The 25,775-nt window shown below is 38.4% G+C and overlaps 1 protein-coding gene across 1 annotated transcript; it reads left to right on the top strand.

Annotated features, from left to right (window-relative positions):
- On the top strand, positions 1-25,775 carry LOC121954838. The gene is made up of 9 exons (XM_042502548.1): positions 1-146; positions 2,636-2,761; positions 4,531-4,667; positions 4,831-4,953; positions 5,190-5,217; positions 5,399-5,428; positions 8,191-8,287; positions 8,396-8,478; positions 25,603-25,775. Exons 2-9 carry the CDS (start codon positions 2,725-2,727, stop codon positions 25,773-25,775), a joined length of 708 nt encoding a protein of 235 aa, XP_042358482.1. The 5' UTR covers positions 1-146; positions 2,636-2,724.

The following is a 25,775-nucleotide window of genomic DNA, read 5'->3' as shown; positions in this document are numbered from 1 at the left end:
TGCCAGCTGAGCAGTCCGTGAAGGCAGCAGTACTGACGGGGAACAGGCAGAAGAATCGTCGGGGCCAGGCAGAGAAGTCGTTACCAGCTGAGCAGATCAATTCCAGAAACGCTGAAGCAGAACACGAGGTCGGGGACGAAAGGCAGGTAGGTTTACCGGGAGTCAGACGAGGAGAGCAGGTCGGGGACGGGCTTCGGGAGATCTGGCAGAAGAACGCTGGAAAGTCCCGCATGACGCAGTAAAACAATCAGAATCAGAATCAGAATCAGAATACTTTATTATTTATTTATCAGAATACTTTATTATTTATTTATCAGAATACTTTATTCATCCCAAGGGAAATTCTGGCAGTAAGTGAGAGTGCTGGAGAGGCTTTTATGCAGGACTGATGATCATGAGCTGCAGCTGCAGCTGAGAGGTGAGCAGAGCTGGCTAATGAGGTGGACAGTAGGTAGAGTGGAGCAGAGGGGGGGTGAGTGGAAAGTACTGGCAGAGGAGGGGGATGAGAGACAGGGACCGTGACACAGTTGGCAGATATTTTCCTAGAAAAAGTCCTCTGAGGAGATAGACAGTTAAAGACTAGCTGGTGAACGCAGTGAAGCATTTGGCCGCGATGGACACTGAAATCAGGGCTAAAGAAAGTGAATGTTCTTGAACGTTGGAACGAAATATGACTCAAAAAGTTAATGTTCCTCTTTAGCTGCTTCTTAGTTTTCATCAGGGAAACTTGATGAAAAAAAAAATCTGATTTTGAGTCAGTGTGGTCACAGGTTGTTTCCACAGAACCCCAAAGCCCCACACACAATCAGATTTTTAAAAAAATGTGTACCAAAGAAAAATCAGGTGTAAAGAAATGAACTGGTGCAAACTGATAGCAGTTTGTTATAGGATATTAATCAATCATCATCCACTGACACAGTGGATTCATTTCTGAATGCCAGAGGCCCAGAAAAGAGCCATAAGTGTCAGAGGGTCCCCCTGGCCTTCAAAATTTCATTTAAATCAAAACTTACTGACCAGCAAGAGAGACAAAAAGACCACAAAGAGATGATACGGAAGTGCACAGACATGAAATAACTACAACAAATGGGCAAAACAACTATAAAGTGGCACAAAACGACAAAAAAAGACATAAAATTATCTCAATAAGACACAAAAATGGCCTCAAAGTGATAGAAATTAACATTAAGGTGACACAAAATAACTACAAAAGGGGCAAACAACCTTAAAAAGACACAAAACGGCCAAAACAAGACAGAGTTATTTTAAAGGGAAACATACCAAACACAAAGAATGACAAAATAACCACACATGGGGGCAAAACAACCACAATAAAGAGCAAAAGAAACACAGAATCATTTCAAAGAGCCACAAAATGAACTGAAATGGGAAGAGAGTGACTACAGGGGACCCAAATGACCAAAAATTATCTCCAAGAAAAAAATACAACTAACGACAAAAAGGAACAGAGCAACCATAAAAGGACATGAGACAACCAAAAGAAGACAAATAGAGGAACAAAATGACCATACGGTGATATGAAAGAACCCAAAGCAGTGACAAAATTATTAAAACAAAGAGACAAGAGGCTCTAGAAGAGACACATAATCACTAACAGAAACAAAACAACAAAAAGGAACAAAAACGAAAATATGTATAACAACTGTGAGCAGGCAAAACCACAAAGTGTGCTTGTCTTTGTCACAGTAAAGATAACTTTTGCATATCTGTGCCCATTGTCTCATAATCTGCCCGTGACTGATAATTTGATGGATTCTCCTCATGGACCACAGCTACGCACAGCATATCTAAAATACACAAACTGGTGACACTCTTTCTTCAGCTGCCAACAGTCCACTTAATATTATCATTATGATTATTATTAGTAGTAGCAGTAATGGTAGCAGTTTTAATACAAATAATAATAACAATAAACTTTATTTGAATAGCACCTTTCATACAAGAAATGCAGTCCAACGTGCTTTACAAAAAAAAAAAAATGACATGCACCAAGTGCTTCACATGAAAAGACATAAAAGACGTAAAGTCGATAAAACCTGCATGTTCACGCGGATAACACCCACTTAATAATACTAGTATCAGTAAGATAAAAAAAAGATAAAAATAGAATGCACAGTATACCTAACATAAGATGGAAAAAAGAAATTCAGAGATAATATCAATAAGAATAAAGCTTAAAAAATAGAGTGCATAAATGGAAATTAAAGCTAAAAATGAAGTGAATAAAAATTAAGGAAAAAAAACATTGCAAAGAGGTGCAGCAGTGCATGAGTGCGAAGCAAAATGCAGAGCAGTTAAGTCAGAGCTGGTTAAAGTCTAAAATGAAGTTTTTAGTTTTCTTTTAAACATATTTAGCGAGGTGGCTTCTCTGATATGCAGGCAGTGTGCTGTGTGCTCCACAGTCCTGAGTTTATTCTCGTGCAGTAGTGTCGCTGTAGTTGCATACTATTCTCCGAGGAGGAAACGACAGACTGACACCTCCCTCGGCGCTCGCCGTTAAACCATGTGATTAGGAATTCAGCCGATTTCCGGAGAGTGAGGAGGGGCGGGTCAGTCGCTTAAATACTGTTACCTACAGACAGAGCGTTCACTTGCCCGCACTCTCTCTTTAAAGGACGGCTACGCTCGAGCAGGATCTTAAAACGAAACAGGACTCTGACCAGATCTCAGACAGTGGAGAATACACGCGGCGCTGCGGGCGAGATGCAGCGAAACGTGGTTATACTGTGCCTTTCTGTCTGTAAGTATTATCGTTATTTATTTAATGTCTGTCTGCAGAGCAATGCGAGTTCAGCATCCGTGTTGTTGCATCAGCACCAGCTCTTCACAGGAAAACCAGCATAAGGTTTTACACGGTGCACGTCCTTTTTCTTAAATTGAGAATTGGGTATGTGGGTTTTTAAATAAAAGGAAAATATGTAATATCTCTATATAAAAGAATGGTCTTTTCAGGAAGACATTTAACTTATCAAAGCATGGTACACCCTTTGGGTTTACAAATATGTGTGTGTGTGTGTGTGTGTGTGTGTATAAACTCTTTTTTTGTGCTAGAGGACAAGATGAGCACAACTTGATGGTGGATTTGTATCCGAACGAGTCGCTAATCATTTATTTCTATATATCCATAAATAAATATTTGTAAATCTGAGTGCTTTTATCTTAGTTTGGTGTCACGCTGCAGATTTCCTCGACTGCTGTTTTCAGATAGTGAACCATGGCTCATCATGGTGTGGGAAGTGTGAGAGTGTCTGAAAGTAGTATGGTCTCTGTGTTTGTTTGTGAGGGGGAGGGTGTGTGTGAAGTGAAGTGTGAGGTGAGACAGCATAGGAAACTAGTCACACGAGGACCTTTGTGTCTGTTTCTGCTCTGTAATTGGCTCCCACAGTGGGTTAGACCATGATTTATGACACCGTGCTGTTGTGCCACTGACACAAATAGTCAAATAGTGGATTTGTAAAACCAACAATCTGTCTTAACACAATTATTTTTATTGTTATTATGTTTTTGGACTGTCCGTCTGTACATCCTAATGCCTTTTGGGAATTCATTCAAATTTGACAAAAATATCCACTTAGATTCAACAATTAACTGAACAGATTTTGGTGGTCATGGGTCAAAGGTTAAGGTCACCATAATCGTGTCTGTGTCATTATTGTGCATGTTAAATCTAAAAACCCCTTGAGAGATTTTTCTCAAATATGGCACAAACTTTCTCTTGGACTCAACAATGAACTGATTAGAGTTTGGTGGTCATAGGGTAAAGGTCAAGGTCACTGTGGCCTTGCACCCATTCCATTCTCTTGAAGGCAATATCTCATGACGACCTTATGGGAGTTTCTTCAATTTTGTCACAAAATAAATTTAGTTGGCGTTGTAATTGTAATTTTGACTTCTTTGTGAGACACACAACCTCCCACCGCCTCACCAAAATGTCAGAATTCAGTTCCTTTGCATTTCAACCACGTGAGACATCCTTCCCTTCTGTCTCCTCATCAAGATTCAAATTCGTTTGTATTCTGAACTGTGATGAGTTTAACTCACACCTTTGATAAGAGACCGAGGGGTGTGTCTCTCCACAAGCATAAAATGTCCAGTTTTCCCCATGCTCGGGGTCTTTCTTCATCCTGACCGCTCACATGTTGATTGACCTTTTCTTTGCAAAGGAAATAAATCCTTGTCGGCCGACAGAAGTCTCTATTTCATTCTTCACCAGCAAAAGCAGCAGAAAATTTCCACCACAGCGTATATCACCTCTTTTTTTGCTGATGAATGTTGTTTTGACGGTAGCTCTTCTTCATCCTCTCATGTTGGAGTGAGGGCAGACTCTCGAGGCATAATGGTATTATAAGAGCATGTGAGCCGAGGCTGGCTGGTTAGAATACTAATTTCATTAGTTATCTCTGCAACATAATACACAGATATCTTTGACATTATGTCAGAACTGTTACTTTGTCATATTTTGTTGATATAAGTTCATTAATTGCATGTCTTAAACATTTTTTTCCCCAGACTGTATCCTTAAAGCAGTGCAATGCAGTGCTCAGGACCTTCCCTGCAACGTCACTCGGGTGAAGGGTGAACTGACACGCTACAGTTTCCCAGAGTTCAAAGCAACTGACTGCATCTATCAGTACTTAAACAGCTCCGTAAGTTTGACACGACACAAGTTTTCTGTCTTAAAACAATCGTAGGACAAAAGTATCCCACACGCACCTTTGTCCTTGCAGGAACCACACAGGTGTAACTAATAACTTCACTCAGTTTTTCAAAGTTGTTATGACTTTATTGTCTTTCATATGTTGACTTTAGCTAAAAGTCATCGCCAATCACGGCGACGATGTTGATGAAGTGGTGGTGAGGAAAAGCAACCAGACTCTCGTCACCAAGAAGTGCTTGAAACGGATCTACTACAGGCGCGACTGCATCTCTGAGGTATGACGCTAAAAAACATGAACTGCACACAATGCAGATGTGCAGAGGTCCAAAGTAGAATTCAATACTCTGAATTATGCAAGATTAAGTGTCCCTGTCCTAATAATATTGGTTATGTGTGATGAGAATATTTAAGAAGTGTATTTCCTTTTTGGGAGTTACATATCAACATTACATAAGTGCATTTTATTGTGAAGACTGGCTGAAATGCATTAAAATCAAGTCTTTCTGCTCAGGGGACACCACGCCAAGGGACCTGCGAGAGTGAGTATCACTCCCTGTCAGACTTTGTGTCTGAGGTGTATTTTAGATTTTTCTTTAGATTAAAATTATTCTAATGACACTGTACATTTTTAATGTCAAATCTTTACTTTAATTTACTCAATAATCTGAATTAAAAATGTCTTTTTTTTCCTTTTTTTTTTTTTTTATTTTTTTTTTACAGCTGACTGCACTTGGCCTGAAGATGAAAAAGGTAAGGACAAACGAAGCGGTAAGAAACCACAATTTTTTGTCATATTTGAGTCAGAAATTAGTTACATCCTGTTAGACAACAGATTCAGAAACGCAAAATGATTTGACATGAGCCAAGACGCCAGAAGTGTTAATGAAATTAGTATCTGCTCAGTCTCACTTCTCGTTTGTTGTTTGGTTTTGGAGTTGAAATGTGAGACATTATTTTTGTAAGCTTCCAGAATGAATCACTATTTCCTGTTGACTGTCACTGGAGATGTGAAACTAAGGTGTTGCAATCTCAGAGCACTTTCATTTATTCAGTCCATTCATAAAAAACTAATGGCTTTTTATATTTTAAGGTGTATCCCTCAGCCCTCAACAGTAGAAAAAGTGCACAACAGTTCAACAAAATTAAGGGCGGCACCATGGAGGGCTGCAGGGATGGCGTATTTGTTGGTCAGCACTTAAGTTAACATCACCCTGTGTCCCTCGACAAAAAAAACTGTCATATATTTCCGTTGGGTTTTGGATTGTTGCAGAAAAAAGTATCATGATAAACAACTGTTTATGATGCTGACACATTTTGTTCAGCAAGATGTCGCAAATGAACGCTTTCCCAAGTTTCCCAAATCAAACACTCCCACGATGTTGTGAGGACAGAGTGTGCAGTTGCATGTCTAAGAACAAAGAGGGCCTTTGTCTGTCCTCAGGCAGCACTGACACAGCACCTGTTTACAGGTGTCCTACAGTGAGAGCAGAGCAGGGAGGGGAGATGATTAATGCAACGGAAGACTAACATATGGATGTGTCTTGATACATTACTAGACACCTGCTGGACCAATTAAGTGATTAATTTGCCATCAAATGCTGGCACGTGCAGAGGGGGGGCAGAGGGTGCACCTGCCCCTTTTCCTCTCGATGCCCAAAGTGCCCGTTTGTCGAGTATGTGTGTGTGTATGTGGTTGCCCTCGGTCGGTCACATGATCCACGTAAACGTGCCCACACTTCGTCACTCACCGCCCAGACGTGCCCAGACCATCTGGGCACGTCTGGGCGGTGAGTGCCAGACGTGCCCAGTGGAGCCCTTTTCCTTCGCGCTGCTAATTATTTAACAGCTGATAGCCCAATGACTCCGGTGAGTAGGATGTGCAGCGATATTTGTTTGTGCACATCTGGTGTATTCTTTCATTGAAAGATGACTGACGAAGTAAAGTGAGCATGAGCAAGTGAGTGTGTGCAACTGAGTCTGCACACACTCACCTCTCATGAATGATAGCCGAGTTAATGACACATGCTGAGTCAGGCTTCTTTTTGTTTCTATATGTTTCTTTTGTCTTTGGCCGAGTGCATTAGAGAGATGTATAATTTTACTGTAAGTTGCAGTGGTTTTCCTGTGTTTGTAGAGGCAATGAGGCATAGGCTATACTGTATGTTATTTCAGTAAAACTATGCAATGTAGCCTACATATACAACAATAACAATAGTAATAATTAGAAGAATTTGAATTGTGATTTTCTCAACCTCTTGTTTAAACATATCAGTACACTACTTGTTTCTAGTTGTATACACACAAACTAAATATATTATGCATTAGTATAAAATGTAGTTTTATAAACTTTTATAACTTTGCTGTCAGTCAAACTGAATGAAAGCCCAAATACATCTAAATACATGATTTTTATATCATTAGATTCATTTTTACTTAATTACTAGTGCTGCGAATCAGCACCATGGAGCAATTTCATGTTGGTTATAGAGTATATGCCTTGAGAAGGAATGAAATGTCACTCTCTCTGTGTGTGTGTGTGTGTGTGTGTGTGTGTGTGTGTGTGTGTGTGTGTGTGTGTGTGTGTGTTTTATGTGCATCAGATTGTAGTTCATCTTCGTCATATTTCATTCTGCAGAGATTCCTCACAAGGAGAGGACAGTGATGTATGTTGAGTCCATGTTACATTCTTTACGAATATAGTTTGCTACCATTTAACCAGCTATACTGTAAGGTATGTTTCTCTATGGTGCTTCAAATACGTGCTCCATGTGCCCCGTTTAAACTTTGAGCACCTGCCCCTTCAAAGGTCTCTGCACGGCCCTGATCAAATGTTTACAACACTAATTTGTGGATTACACAGTGCACTGTGTGGTATCATGACTAAGCCTTTCTTGCCTCCCAGTTTGAATGCCTATGCATGCTAGAGCAGTGTAACAGTGAGCTCAGCAAGAACACAAAACTATTTTAGACATGATTGCATACCAAACTAATGACGAGATGCAAGTGGGTGTAACTGGATGAAAATCTTCTGCAAAGGGGCCAACTGAGGCACGTACACGTATAAAAATCCACTTACTATTAGCAGATAGTTGCTTAATGAAAGCTGTTATATAATTAATTGCAGTTAGGTTAATATTTAATATATTTGTTCTGCTCAGCTTGTGTGATTCATTTTCAACCTTATTCGTAAATTAACGGGAAAATGCTGTTTCAGATACGGGTTCATAAACCCGTTACAAATAATATTTATGATCATTATGTCAAGGCTGAAAGTGAACGAGGGCAGGTGTGTTTCATTTCAGTCCCCTGCCAACTTTCCCTCGACTTTCCGAGTGGCCTTCGTGTCACGTCAGCTGTTATGTAATACGAAGGGCTTAGGAGTGCCGGTTTCAAAAAAATTTGCATATACAACGATACAATAAAAAACTTTTGCAGATACACCTAGACTCGCCTCCGTGTGGACATGGCCTTAGAGCTGATGGATAAAGTGTCAAACAATCTTCTTTTGACAGGGATTTCCCAAACTGTCGGGATTGTTATTGGTGTCATCGCCGTGCTGCTGCTGCTGCTGCTGCTGGGGTTCCTGTACTTCTGGTTCAAACACAAAAAGTGAGGTATTATTTACCATCTCTCTCTTAATATGTCACTAACTTCCCTCATGTGGCATGTTTCCTGATGCTCTTTTTTGTGTGTGTATGTGGACGCGTCCCTCATTAGGAAGACGTACCATCCGCCCAGCCAGGATGATTCAGAGAGTGGAGCGAGTCAGAGAGATTCGTCGTTCTACTTTGCTACAAGGGGTGAAAGTGTTTTATCAATCTTTCCTTTCTTTGGTGTGTTACAGAAGAATCATTATTGACTCATGTCCGGTACTTTTCTTTTTCAATATATAATCACATTTGGTGCAAAAGTAGACATTTAGAGCGTTTTCTCACAGAATACAGTAGCACCCTTAAAGCTGGGGTAGGCAGAAAAAAAGACAATTAATACACTGTCCTCTGTAATAAGCCCCTCCCTCCAAGATATTAACATTTTCTCTCCATCTATGAAAAACTTTGCCTATATGGACACATTTAATTTTGAAACAAAACATCCTCTCTCTGAAATGATTGGCCAGAGTCTGTCGTCAGCCTAGATTTTCTAAAAATCCTAAAAAAAAACCCAAGAGGAGATGCAGAAGTCAATTTTTCTGTAAGACCACTTTAATTACAATAAGCTAAAAATTAAGCACCCTACCCCAGCTTTAAATCCACTCCTGTGTTATTATATATTCATGCTAAACAATATAAGCTTTTTACAGTGTTTTTTCTACTTTTTTAATAGCAGTGTGCATTTCATTACGACATTTATCTCATTTTTGTCTTCTGTGATCATGTTACAGTCACTATGTGCCTGTTATGGTTTGGGTTTGATTATCTGTTGACATAGATGAACTCACTCTCTGTTAACCAGCAATATGTGAACATGCCACTGCTGCCTGAAAGACTGGAAACACTGTTTTTATATATTTTACTAGTTATATGTAGGATCTTATCTATAGTTAGCTATAGTTATAGCTATAGTTTTAGTTTTAACAAGTTATCCATTTATTTAATCAGCTATGTATAAATGAGTGTGATTTCTGAAACTACGCTGAACAAAACTTTAAAGGCAAAACTAGTGTTTTACGCACACTGTAGTAATGGTGCTGTTTAATCAAAATGTGTATATGCCAAACATGAATTATTTTAACAAATCTGTCTCTTGTTGAGTGCATGAAAAATTCTTAGATCTTTAACTTAAACTCGTGAAAAAGTGTTTTGCGTTAAAGTTTTGTTGTTTAGTGTATGTCGCATAAACAGTTGTGAGACAGTATTTCAAACTTCTTTCCACTATAAGCTTCATTTTACTCTTTCATCATTAAGCTAAAAAACAAAACCAGTCGTTGTATTACTAACAGTTTTGGCCAATTATTTAATCAGTGTAATGTTTTTGAAGAATTCATGGAGTCTTCCATAAATGATGCAGTCACAGAGATGAGACTTTTCAAACAGCAGGGCTCATCTCTGCTCTCCGTTATGTTAAAACCAACAAGCTTTTCTGTCGTCCTTTGTATTTTATTGCAAACGAAGCACAAACTGTTCGAACAGCCATTGTATTAACTGTAAAGCCAATAGTTATTAATTGGTGCACAGATGAATTTCGGCTGTGGAAGCTGACTCTCTGCGGCACCAGTGCGTGCTCTTTGAGGACCTAATTTCCCCAGGAGCCTGTATCACGAAACAATCCGTATGTCCAGTTTTCTCAAGATGACCTAAAATTGGTGGTGTCACGAAACTGGTTGTCAGCAGATTCTGTAAGCTAAGGGGTTAATCAGTCCAGCTCTTAGCAGGTTATTGTCAAAAAGCTTTTATTTACAATAAAAACATAAGAATCACAGAGTTCAGAAAGAGCCAGTGTGTAAGATTTAGGGGGTTTTAGAGGCATCTAGCAGGGATGATCAGAGATTGAACTCAGCTAAAATTTATCCTGGTTAGAATCCCTTCAGTATTCCTTGTTTAGGAGGTTTTTACGGGGAGCTGAATTATCCGCAGAGGTCCCTTCCTCTCCAAAACTGACTTAAGCCGGTAAAAGTCGCAGGAAAAAATCACGTTACAAATCAACGATTCTCCTTCACTGCTCGGCATGTAGGAGGTGGGCTGTTTGTTAATGTGTCCTCACCTTATTTATTTCCCTAAAAAAAATTAAGATACAGAGGTTCAGACAGTTTTTACCAGGAGCTGAATTATCTCCAGAGACCTCTTTCTCTCCAAAACAAACAGACCAAGTCATTCAAAGCTGTGAAAATAGAGCAGTGTCATGTTACAAATCAGTGTTTCGTTCATTCTGATCGTCGTGGGGGATCTTCTAACTATGGTGGCCAGCACAAAATGGGAATGCTCCTATCTAGAGCCAGTGTTTGGTTCGGTTTGTCCGTTATGGGCTACTGTAGAAACATGGTAACATGGCGATCTCCGTAGTTGAGAACTACAGTAGCTCTCTATGTAGATATATTTGGCTCATTCTAGGGTAACAAAAACATGACAATTGCTATTTTCAGATGATTATACACTTAAGATAATAGACTTATTATAGGCCATAATATTCCATTTCTAGCAACTTTTGCCCCGAAACACTAAAAACTGGACCTTTGAGATTGTATGATAGCAAAAACTGATTATTCAACGATGCAAACTGATACAAAATAATTGCACAACTTGAATACATTAAGAAATTGTGGACAAAGTAGAATCAGTATCCTCATATTTAAAGTAAGGCTAAATGGGAATATCCATATATTTTTGCTTTTTTGTCTTATTAACAGTGTTTGACACAAAACAAGTTTGAAGTATTGTACCAGAGTTTCTGCTGCCACAGCAGAAAGGAGAAAAAATCATTCAGATGAGATCTACATTACTACATTTATAACTTACTGAGCTAATGGTGAGCAAAGAGTGTGCAAATTTGTCCTTATAAGGACAAAGATAGGTGGCTTTTTGCTTTGTGATACAGACTCCAGATCCACTCAGGACACATTCCAGCAACCCGATTAACCTCAACATAAAGTCTAAACAAACCTCAACTTATCATTCCTATACTTTTGCTTAAGCTACACTCTACCTATATCGATATCTCCATATCTATATCTATCAATATAATTATATGATACATGCAGCTGCTGTATGTAACTCTGGAGAAAGACGGTTGATTGTTAAGTCTCATTCACATGTCGTCTAATACCGACAACTTAGGGTGAGTTTTTGGACTGAACCACTAAAACAAAGCTTCAGTATTTGAGCCCAGTTCTCATCCAAACTAAGCTTCAAAATATGATGCTGTAGGTACCCTTGTGTGTCAGTTTTGGACTTTCAGGGTCGGCGTGCCAGTTAACGCTCATTAAATGTTTACAGTCCTTTTCACTATAAACGTACAGCATATGTAAAACACTTACGTTTACTTAAGTTTAAAGTCAGTGGTTAGGTTAGCAAAACATAATTTTGATTAAAAATAAGCTTGTTTGTGTCATGTAAAGTCATATGCTTCACCTACTAGCACACTGTGTCTTTATTAAAATAAATTGACTTTTGGTTTCGCATGGGAAACAAACAGCAGGCTCCAGGGTGAAAGTCCAGGGTTTATTTGATCTGTACAGACTCCCTCGTTCTTTGTACTGCAGTAGTTTTACCGCCTGGTGCATGTCATAGCACTGCAAAGAATGTCTCTTTGTCGGTGTTGAACACGGATATCCACTGACAAAGCGGTGGTATTTGACGAGTAGGGTTGCTGCCCGCTGCATCAACATTTGCCGCCACCCGGTGTACATCACCCTGCAGCAAAGGTGCCTTTGTGCGTTGGTGTCTGAAACTGAGATCTACTTTATTTGACCATTTTAGACAACAATCAACCATCTTTCTCCAGAGTTACATACAGCACTATTACTATTTTTATAGTAATATATTTATATTTATATTTATATTTTGGAACTTTACATTTTATAGCATTGATTATATTTATCTATAAATACATTGCTGTTCGATAATTTCAAATCGTCTGCCAAAAAACACTTGATTGGGTCAAGTCGAAGACTGAGATGACTTCTCTACAGGTTGTAGAAAGTCCTCTTTACAAACATTATTTTATGTGAAGGGTTTGCTTTGTACAAAAGTTCAACCAGACTGACAAGTGAAAGAGACACACCCACCCCGGGGGTCCTGACCCCCGATAATAAGTTTACTGTCTGAACTTTACAGTTTTCTAACTGTGTTAAAAGAGTTATTATTACAGGAAAGAAGAAAAACATCCATACAACAGTTAATTCTTAACTTTTGAACAGCAGTGTATTTAAATAAATGTATTTTAAAAAATGACGCAATACTGGGCGTTGATACAATGTTGTGTACAATGTCATGAAATCCAGCGCTAAAATCTGGCTGTGTGGTTGCACCTGTTTTTTTAAAGGCGTTTTAGTTTGTGGTGCATTTGATTGCATTGTGAGTGGATAATGTACAATCATTGTATGTGTTTTAGTCTTAAATAATATGTCCATTATAAGTTAACTCTTATTCTCTCTGTTTACTGTCTGCCTTATGACATTTTACCATTATCTCGCATTATTCACTGTGTCAGAACTGTTTTTGCACTTCATTATGATTTGTTTTTTATTATAAAAAAATAAATAAAATGTCCATTAGTTGAAAAGGGAGTGTTTTTATTGTTTTTATTGTTATACAACAGCAGCGGTGTGTTCTTTTGTCTTATCTGTCCTCTCTTCGCGAGTGAAAACGGGTTTGGTGTTATCTCCTCTCTGTCTTGTGACAGGAAGTGATTCATGCAGGGGTTTCTTTGCCTGCCAGGTCTCTGAACGTGTGCATATGCACGTAGACACCTCTGTGTCATGTGGACACTGAGAATGTAAAAAGAAAAAGAAAAAAACACAAGAAACACTGGTTTATTTGGCCGAGTACAATTTCACCAAAAACTGAGTTGTAATTTAAGTGCACTGTTTCCTCTGCAGACTGATCCCAGTCAGAACAGAAACTTCCCCTCTTATCTTAACATGTTGAAATAACTTTAAATGCTCTTCTTGAGATAAAACCTCAATGTCTGGGTAAAGTACGTGTCATAATTGTTGGAAAATACTTTTTGAAAACGGCTGGAAACTGCATAGTACTGCATTGTTGAGTTAGACCATTTTATTTTTCACCGTTTCTGTGTCCTGGACCTTTTGGGCAGGCCTAAAAGCATGCTCAATGACGTACTGACGCCATTCTTAATGTACAGTTGCACTCAAAAATATTTAACCCCCCCTTTCAATTTAAATTAGCACAACACAACTAATATTACAAGTTGTTTCTCACTCAAATGCCACTTTTAATGACTACTGCAGTCTCAAAATTATTCAACCCCCTAATGATAAGCGTCTTTAGTACTTAATAGATCACCCTTATGCTGTTTTATGTAAACTTCAGGATGTAAACGTAAAAACAAAGTGGCATACCTTTGGTAAGTTTATTTTTTAAAAAGGCTATATTAATTTAGTCAGTGGAGACTTTAAAAGTGGAAATATAATTCTAAGAAGACTGTGAATATAGCGTGTCGTATTTCGACATGTACGTCCATTGACATTCAAATTACGCTAAAAGCAAAAGGCTCCAAACTGCTCTTGCTGTCAGTTGTGGGAAGTCTGAACTATCATTCATGCTGTGTACTGTAAATTAAATAAATAAGATGATATGTCTTTGCAAATATGTTGGGTTTATGTTATTGCACCCAATTTAGATAAAAAATAATAATTTAAAGGTTGTCAAACATTAGTTTAGTGGCCTGACTGCAGTAACTGAGGATCCGTGCCATCGTTTGCTCTTACTGTTTCACTGTGTCATAAATTCACGGAGTCGTAGAATCATGAATCAGATTATTATGTGTCACCGTGAAGTGTTTTGACATCCAATGAGCACTGAATGAACTCTTGAATGTGTCAAACTTGACTTCCCAGATTGTATTTCATGTATCATCGGCAGTGAAAAAAACGCCCAACTAAATGACACCCCGCGCGTGGTTTACCGCAGGGCACTTTTCAGTCTGAACAGCGGCTTTTTCCCGTAAATCAATCTGTCGAAGTTGCTGTAGGTGTGAAAATAAATTTCAAGTTGGCTGGAGAGTTAACAACACATTTTTCTGTGGTTTGATAAACTCATTTGATAAACTCAACCGACATTTATTTTTGCTTTATCCGTATTTTAAATGTCTCCATTTTCTTTTTACTGACTGAATAAAAAAAGCAAATAAGCATGTTCTATAAGCATGTTACGTCACCTCGGACGGGGTCACAACGGGAAGTTAAAGATTTACAATGCTAAACACTCCCACCAGATAAAGTGACAGGAAAAGCCTGCCCCAGATTCACTCTTGTTTTGGTGTTTTAGCTCCCTCGATTTGCTTTTTTTTTCTGTCTCTGGCACCCGGCCGCTACGTTTTTCTAAAACCCCAACCTCACCTGAGCGCTGTGGGGGTATATGGACATAAGTGCCGAAACAGAAAACCTGTCTCAGAAATGCACGCGCTGTTCGAGATGCTCCTGATGTTGTATAGCACACACACAGAGTACACATAACATTATTGTCTTAAAATGTACATAACTCCACATTTTGTGTTTTACAGAAATAAGTTTCACACCGAAAACTGATTCACAGGAACAAGCCACCATTCACAGACGGATAGATAATCAGACGGACAGACAAGCAGCAATATAAGCAGCTGGATAAATACTGATAAGTGATTTGCTTGCTGCTGCTTGATTCAGTTTGGAGGAAGTCTTTAAGATTGATACTCTGGGCAAGATGGATATCTTTGCAACATCTCAAAAAAAAAAAGCCAGAAGAACAAGCTTGTCAGGGGAGGACTCAAGTGTATCAGTGTCATTCGGTGCACACACACACACACCAGGCTGTTGACACTGCACGCTGCACATGCCTGTGTGTTTATCTAATAGAGCTGGGACGGTTCACTCAGGTTGATGGTGCAGTGGAAATCCCCTCCCCCACCCCCCACCAAAAAAACCCACAATATGACAGTGTTCAACGTTGCCTCTTTCGAAACAAAACCTCTGTATTATGTCTTCAGTATCTTTGTTGTATCAAAATTTCTACTTTCTCACTTTCATTCACAAACTCAGATGCGTTGCGTCCACAAGATTAGATCGTTATGTTCTCTCATTTCATCAGACTTCAGCAGTTTTACTCAATCTGTTCTCATATTTCTTAGACTAAGAAGAGTTAGATTTATGGTAATTTCTTCCTCAAAATACAGAAGTATTGCACAAATCATGATTTACCGGCATCGCACAGAAAAACAAGACAGCTAAACGTTAACAAAGTCACGTGTCTGTAACTGCAGAAAAGGTCAAACATCATTCATAAAAACCGCAGTGCGTTTTCACATTGTTAGGTATGTGTGTGTGTGTGTGTGTGTGTGTGTGTGTGTGTGTTGCTAAGTAAACAGTGATGTGTTGTGAGCTACTATTGCTTTGAAGACATCTGGGAACTCCTTTTTTTGAGGGGCAATGAATCAGTGAGTTGTGTTCATGTGTCAGCGGATCTGAGTGAGTAATGGAAATGAGGAGAATAAGGAAGTCATTTTGACCGTAGTCAGCTTACACTGTTTACTCTTTAAGTATGAAGTTTGTGTGTGTCTGCTACAGTTGTGACCAGAGGCATTTTTACAGTTTTGACAGGGACCCCAGAGCACGACACAGATCACAAGAGGCAGATTTAAGACAATATTTACTGTGACACTGTGATAAAACAGCGAGGAGCACAGGCAGGCATGCAGGCAGTGACACGGGTACACGAGGAGAAGCAAGGACCTGCTGGTTGACCGAACAATACAGGCGCCTTTTTCTCGTGGGCGTAATATGTCAGTAATGACTTACGGGAATTTCTGCATATTTGATAAAAACATCCATTTAGACTCAGTGATGAGGTCATTGGATTTTGGTGGTCAAAGGTCAAAAATTGACTTCCCTAAACATATTTTTGGCTTACTCAAGAGTTCATAAAAAGTATGTATATATGGAAAAGGCTCTTAAGCTGCAAAAAGGAGATTTGTCAGCACAATTTACAGACCGTGTCTTTCTATAGAAATTTATAGGCTCATGTGAAATATGTGTGTTTGGCTTTTAAACATCTGTGTGATACATCTACTGCTATTATGAATCAGAAATTTTAGAAATAATCCCAGTACCAAATAGATGTAGGAGTGTGAATGACTGTAACTGTAACTGCTGAGCTCAGACAACAGTGTTGGAGGGAGACACCATAACTTTAAGTGGATAAAGTCCACTTTTTTGTGGTGTTTCCCAGTATCGACCGGACAAACACCCACACCAGAGGCTGCCTGCGTGCCTGCGTGCTGTCCTATGATCATTTGTTGAATGCAGTTACTGCTATTCAAAACTGTACTGGTAATATTAAAGATTCAACTGGGTGAAGATTCAACTTGTGGGTTTATCACCACCACACACAGCATTTCCTGTCCTTCTAAACGAGTCCAGGACAGATACACATACATCACATACATCTAGAACAAGAAACTTTGTGGTGCTTCATTTTATCCACCTGATAAACACCCAGAGGCAGCCTCGGTGGAAGTGCAGCCAGCAGCGGGAAAACTTCTCCAGAGCGCTGGTGTTTGCTTATTAAAAATTGTGGCCCTTTTTCATCAATAATAATAATAATAATAATAACTTTACTGATAAAACACCTTTAAAAACAGAGTTTATCAGTGCTTTGACAAACAAGGCAAAGCTGAAAAGCAGAAGTAAGAGAGGTTTCTTTCAGAGGCAAACAATGCCGAACTAAGGCGGACAAAATTTAAATAAGACATCAAACAAGAGAAAAAAAATTACAAAACCAAAATACAATATCAACCCATACCAATACGAGTAGACTCAATTCAAAGAATATAATATTAACACAAAAAATAATAGCACTAATAATAGATTTTAAATTAAAACATAAACAAAAAAAAATCTAAAGGATAACTTTAGGGTTATTTTTTACCCTGACCTTATTTCCCAATGTTTCAGTGTCATAGTGACCAATGGGAAAAAATGATTTTGAAGCTGGTTCAGTATTTAGCGAGAGTGCTGCAGCCAGCAGCCATAGCAAAAAGACTGCAACGTAACCACTTCGGGCACGTGTCGACTGTATCCACTTAATGGTGTCTCCCTCCAACACTGTTGTTTGAGCTCAGCAGAGGGAGAACAGGGTCGAACAACACCGACTGGGTGTGATTATCAACCAGAAAAATGTCCAATGTCAGCTGGGACAGGAGCAGGAGAGAGCCCGAGGAGAGCAGAAGGAGAAACCAAGGAGCCAACAGGACTCTGAATGAGTTGGTGGGTATAACCCAGTGACAATACAGAGTTAAAAGAAATCAAAAATGTAATTAAACAGTATGATGTCCCTTTACAAACAGAACGTGAAACATCCCTAAACTTATTCATCACTGACACACTGAACTTGAGGTTTTTTTTGATACTTCATTTTTTTTTTTTAAAAAAAGACATTTACATAGAGACATAAACATAGACATATCATTTCCAACACAATAATAATAATAACAACAACATTAACTATAAAAGAAATCTATCTAGTGACATGAGGTTGTCCTTATGCATTGCCCTGATCTGAAACTACATCTCCTAATCTGTGGTGTCATTCACTTTTCTTTTATACTTGACCCATTTTTCCCACTTTGATTCAAATTTCCCCTCCTGGACCCTCAATATGTGTGTGAGTCTTTCCATCTCATATATTTCCTCTATTATACCCAACCATTGCTCCTTTTTAGGTGGGTCAGCTCTTGCTGGCTGCCAACAGTACCTTTATCAAGTATCTATCCCGACCCTGAGCTGTAACACCAGGCCAGTCTGAGGCACCTCATGGCCTATTACCCCCTTTAATATTCCCCATACTCCTTTTCCCAGTACTCCCTTAACTTTTGGTATTTACAAAATATGTGTGTGTGGTCCGCCGCCTCCTGTCATAGCCTCCAGCACGCATTCTGCTCTGGGGTGTATCTCCCTTTTGTCTTTGTGGTTATGAAGAATCGTACAACAATTTTCCAACCGAACTCCTTCCATACTCTTGACCCGGTGATTGACTGTTGCACCCGACACACCTTATGCCAGTCTTCCTCAGTTATCTCAATTCCAAGTTATCTTTCCCACTTTTCTTTTATATACAGGGTTGAGTTTCCCCTACTCTTCAACAGAGCCTGGTACAGAGCCGAGGTCACTCCACCCATTTTCCCTTTATATGCATCAATAATTACTTTAATTACCCCATTCTGCTCTGTGTTCTTATCTATTCTTATTTCCCTTCTATAATAACCCCTTGCCTGTAGATGTCTAAAATAGTCAGTTCTGTCCAGTTTAAATCTATCTTTTAGGTTTTGAAAACTTTGCATTTCTCCTTTTTCTATCATTATACATATTGCTGTGATGCTTTCTCTGGCCCATCTCTTAGAGCTCCGATCTTCTTTTCTCGGCTGAAATTTACTATCATACATTAACCACCTTAAATCTTTGTCTCTTTGTCTAGTTTGTATCTCCTTATTGTTGTGTTCCAAATATTTAGGGTGAATTTGGTAATTGGGTCTAGTAGGCTTTCCTCTGAACTTGAGGTTTCTTTGAGTCACTGCTTAAAAAACTTAACAGCTGAAGGTGGGTGCTGTCTTTCTTATTATGAGTTAACATCAGTTAAATTACGAAAATGCAAAGTCATCATCACATGTTCCTCCCATTCCATCGTACTGTAAGTTGAAAGGTTGCTGAGATAACAGTGATGTGTTGTGCGCTACTATGACGGTGAAGACTTCTGCGAAACAGGTCCTTTTTTGAAGAGGCAATAAATCAGTGGGCTGTGTGTATGTGTGCAGTTTGCATGTCAGTGTTTGAGTGAGTAATGGCGATGAGGAGAATGAGGACGTCAGTTTGGGACCCTATTCAGCTTACACCATTTACTCTTTAAGTATCAAGCCCTTATTTTTTTTCATTTATTAACTTTTTGGTTTTTATTTCAAGAGAGTTAAATGGATTAAGAGAAATTTCATTTTTTTATGCTTTTGTGTCTGCAGCAGTCGTGACCAGAGGCATTTTGTTTTAAGGTTGTCTGTATGTCCGTCTCGTTCTTGTGGATGTAATATGTCAATAATGAATTTCTTCATATTTAGTAAAAACATCCATTTAGACTCAGGGATGACGCGATTTGATTCAAAAGTTGACTTCCCTAAACATGTTTTTGGCTTACTCAAGAGTTCATAAAAAATATGTATATATGGAAAAGGCTCTTAAGCTGCAAAAAGAGGAGATTTGTCAACACAATTTACAGACCGTGTCTTTCTATAGAAATTTATAGGCTATAGGCTCTACTGCTATTAAGCATTGGAAATTTTAGTAGTACCAAATAGATGTAGGACTATGACCACCACACCCATTGTGCTCCCATCGCCCATCGAATGAATGTAACTGTAACTCCATGGCAACCATGTGGTGCTTCTCAAAATCGACCAGGAAAACATCCACGCCAGAGGCTGATTCCTGGGAAATGCATTAAGCAGCAGACACACTACTGCCATTGTCGTCCTTGAAACAGCTAACAGCCAGACTGCATGTGTGCGTGCGTGTGTGTATGTGTGCATGCATGGACTATGATCGTCTGTTGAATGCAGCTATTTATAACTACACCGGTAACATTAAAGATTCAACTGAGAAACCTTGTGGGCATATCACTACCACACCCACAACACTTCCTGTCCTTCCAACCAGCTCCTCCAAATACCCAGAACCAGAGGCAGCTCTTCTGAAGAAACGCAGTAGGAAAGTTTCCCCAGAGGCCTGCTGTTTGCCATAACAACAGTGTTAACAGCCAGACAGACTGTGTGCATGAGAAAAATGAAAAATGCATAGTCATAATGACTGTCTATGTATACTTAAGACTGTGGCCTATTGCATTTTTCTTATTAAAAATAATAATAATACTACCAGTAGTAGAAGTTGTAGTAGTAATAATAATGTTTTTATTTGAATAGCACTTTTTAAAAACAGAGTTTATAAAGTGCTTTGACAAACAAGGCAAAGCAGAAGTAAGGAGGGTTTCTTGCAGAGGCAACACAACTATAAGAGTCGAAAAATAATGTCAAACTAGGGCCAGACAAAATTTAAATTAAACTTAAACAAGAGAGAAATAACTACAAAACAAACACAACAATAACAACCCATACCAATATGAGTGAATATATTTCAAAGAATCTGAGCAGTTAACAGGGAAATAATAGCACTAATAACAGAATTAAACACAATCAAGACAGAATAAAGAATAAATCAAAAGAGCTAAAGAGTAACGTTGGTATTCCTTTCAACCCTGACTTTATTTCCCCATGTTTCACTGTCAAAGTGACTATTTTTTGGAAGTTTTTGAAGTTGGTTCAGTATTTAGCGAGAGTGCTGCAGCCAGCAGCCATAACAAAAATGCTGCAACGTAGGAACAGTCAGAGGGAGAAACCAAGGAGCCAACAGGACTCAGTGACAGTGACAATACAGGGTTAAAATAAATAAAAAAGGCATTAAAAACAGTGTGTTGTCCCTTTACAAACAGACGGCGAAAGATCAGCCAATCAGGATCGATAGTCCCTCCCCCAGCTGAACTTGATTGACAGGTCCCGACGTCATTGCGTCATCCTGCGCGTGTGTACGTGAGGGAAAGCGGGGAAACAGCAGATATGATGGCGACAGGAGAGCAGAGTAACCGGACGGAGTTAAAGTTAGTAGAGAAGATAAAAGCGAACGTATAAACAAGTTAACGAACCAACACAGAAGGTAAACTAAAGAGAAGCGACCGGGACCTCAAGAAAAGTCCGTTTTTCCGCCTCTGTTTATCTCGGTAAGCTAGCGAACCGAATGATGCTAACATTGCTAATTGCGCGTGCAGTGCTACATTGCCTGAACGTTTTTTGAGTGTTGTGTGGACGTTTATCGGCCCCGCGCTGTTGTTATTGATTGTTGATACCGTTTTAAAGCATTAAGCTGTTGATTAGGAGCCTTTATACATCAGAAAGCAGTGACCTGGTGCTCAGGTTAGCTCAGTACAGCTGCATTATGTGCGTTTCAAAGATTAGCTGAGTGAATTTCACAGAAGAGAAGGTAATTAAAAATACCAAATTGGTTTCCATGATGATTTTTAGTGTGAAAATGTGTTTGAATTCTGCTGTGGGTATATATAACATTTTGTTTCTGACATATGTACTTTCATCAGTGTATGAAGGGTGTAGTAATGAGTCCTAAAACGCGGAAGTCCGTTAACCTTTTAGCACTTCCGGTTCCCTCATCTTAAAGTCTATGGGTTTTCAGTAAAATGCCTTAATTAAGGTCTGTGGTTAACACAGGCTGAAAATATTTAGAAGTTTTGTTCTGCAATATAAAATATGTCTGCTTAAACATGGTTTCTGAACTCTTAAGGTTTTACTCATCTTAAAAACAGCGGTTGCTTCATCCCGTCACCACTCTGTGAGCGTTGCAAATGTAAGAAGAGCTATTTGAAGCATGCACTGCCTACCATTTTTCTTACATAGGATAACGTGTAGCCTGATGCTATTGCAGATGGTTAGTATAGATTAGTACTACAGTGTGTGATGGTATATGCTGGTTTTACTGTATAGTGATTCAGAAATTGTGTTGAAATGGAAAGTTTTGAACTAGAGTGTGATAAATAGGCCTCTACATGTTAGCATTGAGTATTATACAGCATGTGGTGTTACATGGTTATTATGCTTTAGTATTATTGTTGTACAACATATAGACAAATAAAAAAAATCTTAAAGTCCTGTTTTCAAAAACAGGTCAGTACTTATTGACAGAGTGAGAACCACTCAGAAGTTCCCTTTCCATCGATGGCGAGCCTCCCAGTGTGATCCTGACTGGCCGCAGAATCGACCTATCGCATACTTCATCTGGTGGCGGTGCCAGTCGCCTGGACTGCTTGACACATTCATCAAAAAGTGCATACTCTTCCAAAACTGTTGCAGGACCCATGCCAAACATTTTTAAAGGAGAGCCACTGACAGTGGATTGACCAACACTAAAAGTGATCACAAGCAGACAGACTTAAAGCACTATTGACAAAAACCAAGACTCATTTATTTTAAAGGACCCCATTTTTATTTTTACGTTTATGCAAATATATTTTAAATTGGTGCTTGTTAATTGGTCTAAGTAAAAGTTACTGTTCACAACTTATCTCTCCTGGTACTTTCGTTTATGTGCATAGTCTATATCACTTAGCTCCCTCCAAACACAGCACAGTGTTACTTACTCATAGTGGGTTATATAAGTAAGCAAGGCTCCAGTGAAGAGCTTTTCTCTCCCTGTTCCTCCAGGAGGACTGCATTTAGAAAGGCAATTTACTCTGCTGGCCTTTTCCTGATCATAATAAACTTGAGTTTTGTTGCTGCACCTTCTTGCTGGTTTCTCCTCCATTTATCATTATCACCATTAAAGTGTTTGTTTTTTCCGGTGACATGCTCAGTATTTTAAGTGTCTGACAAAATAATGGACTGGACTTAGTAAGTAAGATTTAACTAGAAACAGCCCTGAAATCACTTTCATCAAACCCACCTGGTTCCTTTTACATATAGAGTGATTTTAGTGTGGACAGAGCCAGCATGTTTTCTCATCAAACTTGGTAAATTAAAGGTTTATTTCACCCAAACCAGAGTTGATGATTGTTGCATCAGTGCAAGGATAAACCAAGGTGGCTTCTGTGAATTTTCTCAACTATGAATGAAGTGTGTTTTAAATTGACCATAACATACATGGCCTCTCTCCAAATTAATAAAATGCTACTAATGCTACTACTACTACTACTACTACTACTATTACTACTATTACAACTACTACTACTAATAATAAATAATAACAATAATAATAAATAATAATTACAATGATAATAACAAAACAATTATTATTATTATTATTATTATTATTATTATAACACCATTGTACACTGCTTTTCATACTATGAAAAAATACCAGTATTAATTTTGTTTTGTTTTATTATCTAGTTGCTGCCTTGTTTTTAACTGTTGCTTTTCTGGAAACCTTGTTAAGGAAAGTGCTACATAAATGAAGTTTATTACTGTTATTATCTTTATTAAAAAAGCCCAGCACCAGTTGTTTGTTTAAATAAGTCTGGTGGTTTGGTTATAGTGATTTCAGGACTTTTTGGCTGAGCTAAAAGGATCTTACTCTCTATCAAAAAGGTTTATCTTGCTTTTAATCAATCCCATAATGTTGTTGTCTTATAATAACTATCCCAATCTGTCAGTGGCAAAACAAGCACTTTTAGTGGATGTAAGTTGACAGTTCTCTGTTCTTAAAAGTGGTTATTTTACAATGTGATGCAGAAGCCCTTTTTATGCGAACCAGCTTCATTTGAATAAACAAAAGTGTTACAGGTTGCTGCCACCTCCTGGTGAGATCCTGAACACAGCTCATCACGTCAGTTTCATCCGTGTTCAAATGTCAAAGTCACATCAGTTTTGTGAATCATTCTGTAAATGTCAGATGTTGTCAGCTGCAGCTCTTTTGAGACGTGTCTGAGTCCAGGAGGCAAACGTAGGCTACTAAAGATGCAAAGACACAAATCATCAGATAGATTCTAATAATTAAACATTATTCATTTAAGCTGAAAGCTTGTTCAAGCCACTTAGCCGTTTCCCCAGTGTTACACGACAGGGGAGAATATAGCTTGAATTTTATTTTTGGTCCAGAAAATCCCATCTCTGATCCAAACCACCATCTTTCCTTAACTTCAACCCCAACTTTTTTCAGTATTTGCACACATATACAACAGCAAAAATAAATAACAACAGAAATAAAACAAGTAACGTGAAAAATAAAATAGATAAATCATTAAGCCAACAGACAGACAGACAGACAATACAGTAATATTTACAATGAAAAACATAAAGCAAAAGATGGTTTACATTTTTAAAATGGAGTAAAAAGAAGTAAAAACGTATTTTTTTCCACACTGTCCTGCTCCCTTATTAATTTAAACCTATACAAAAAAAATCTGTGAATATACCAAAATACCCCAAATCAAATGTTGACGTTTTTTTATTATTATTTACAGAGAAAAGAGGAAGATAAACTAGGAAAAAAATAATTAAGCAAACAAATAAACACCTGGTGATTTTAAAACCACCTTTTCATCCCCGTACATCGTAAAAATCATTCTTTTAAACTGGTTTATGTTTGGACACAGTTTTAGCTCCATATTTAAACTGTTCACAGCTTCACTACACAGACTGATACACAAATACTTTTACTTTATGTGACAACCTGTAGAGAAAGAATGTGCGAATTACATTTTAAGGAATTACTAAAAGATGACAACAAACAAAGTTTCAAGAATATATGTTATTATATAGAGAAGTGTGATGAATATTTCTGTCTTACACTGAAAGAATAAGAGGACAGATCATTTGTCCACCAGATGTCCTCAGACTCTCCCTCCAGTCTCAATCACCTGACTCTTAAATCCAGCTGTTCCTCTTATCTAAATTACCCCCCTCAGTGTGTATCGTCCAAAGTTTTCACCTGTTCCTGCTCACTTGTGGATACTCGGTTACTTCTGTTGGGACCATGACGCCAGTAAGCTCCTTTATCTTCATTTTATCAGCTGTTCACTCAACTATTCCTGTCTGCCTCGATTATCTGCTCCTATAATTACTGCCTGACGGATTTAGAGCTGACAAACAGTGTTGGAAGAAGTGTTCAGATCTTTACTTCAGCTAAAGAAGCAATACCACAGTGTAAAAATACTCTGTTACAAGTAAAAATCCTACATTTCAAATTCTTACGTAACCCTTAGGGCCAGCTTCAATCAAATCACTTTGCACACAAAAGCTATTTTCAAATATTATACATTCACATTATATTCTCTTTTCATTGAGTTCATTTTTTTTTTTTGATAAAGATCAAATAGTCACACATTTTCAGAATTTTAACCCTTAAATGCCAGGTTTTTGTCATGATGCCAATAAGTTTTTAGATGAAAAAAAACAAAACAAAAAATAAATTATTTTCAATATGATAAATGCCAAGTTGTTTTTTTTTTGTTATTATCACAGTCTAGGATATGCCATTGATTAGCAGCAACATTAATTTTTCTACATTATTTTATGTGCAGTATCAAATATTAACTCATACCACTCTGCAGACAAAATGCACTTTTCAAACTCAAGCTTTAAAAAATATTATACATTAATATGATCTACTTTCATCATAACGTCTTCAGTTCTGTGTCCCTCCACACTTTCTCTTCCTCTGCCACTCGTTTCAGACCTCCCTCCTCCTCATAGCTCTAAAACAATCCTCGGAAATGACCCCCAACCACCCAGCCAGCCAACCAACCGGCCCCCGCTCCCAGTGGAAAAGTCCCCGTCTCTCTCAGCCTGGACAGGAACCATCGGCGTCCCCCCTCCTCTAACTGCAGCTCACTTTGACTCACTTTAA

Source organism: Plectropomus leopardus, chromosome 15, assembly GCF_008729295.1.
Source record: "Plectropomus leopardus isolate mb chromosome 15, YSFRI_Pleo_2.0, whole genome shotgun sequence".
In the NCBI taxonomy this organism is placed as follows: domain Eukaryota; kingdom Metazoa; phylum Chordata; class Actinopteri; order Perciformes; family Serranidae; genus Plectropomus; species Plectropomus leopardus.
Note: the sequence above shows the minus strand (reverse complement) of the source record. Positions and strands in the feature narration are given on the sequence as shown.

Coding starts and splice junctions, on each gene's coding strand:
- LOC121954838 (XM_042502548.1), top strand. CDS start 2,725: ATGCAGCGAAACGTGGTTATACTGTGCCTTTCTGTCT. Junction 2,762..4,530: donor TATACTGTGCCTTTCTGTCT/GTAAGTATTATC, acceptor TTTTTTCCCCAG/ACTGTATCCTTAAAGCAGTG. Junction 4,954..5,189: donor GGCGCGACTGCATCTCTGAG/GTATGACGCTAA, acceptor CTTTCTGCTCAG/GGGACACCACGCCAAGGGAC.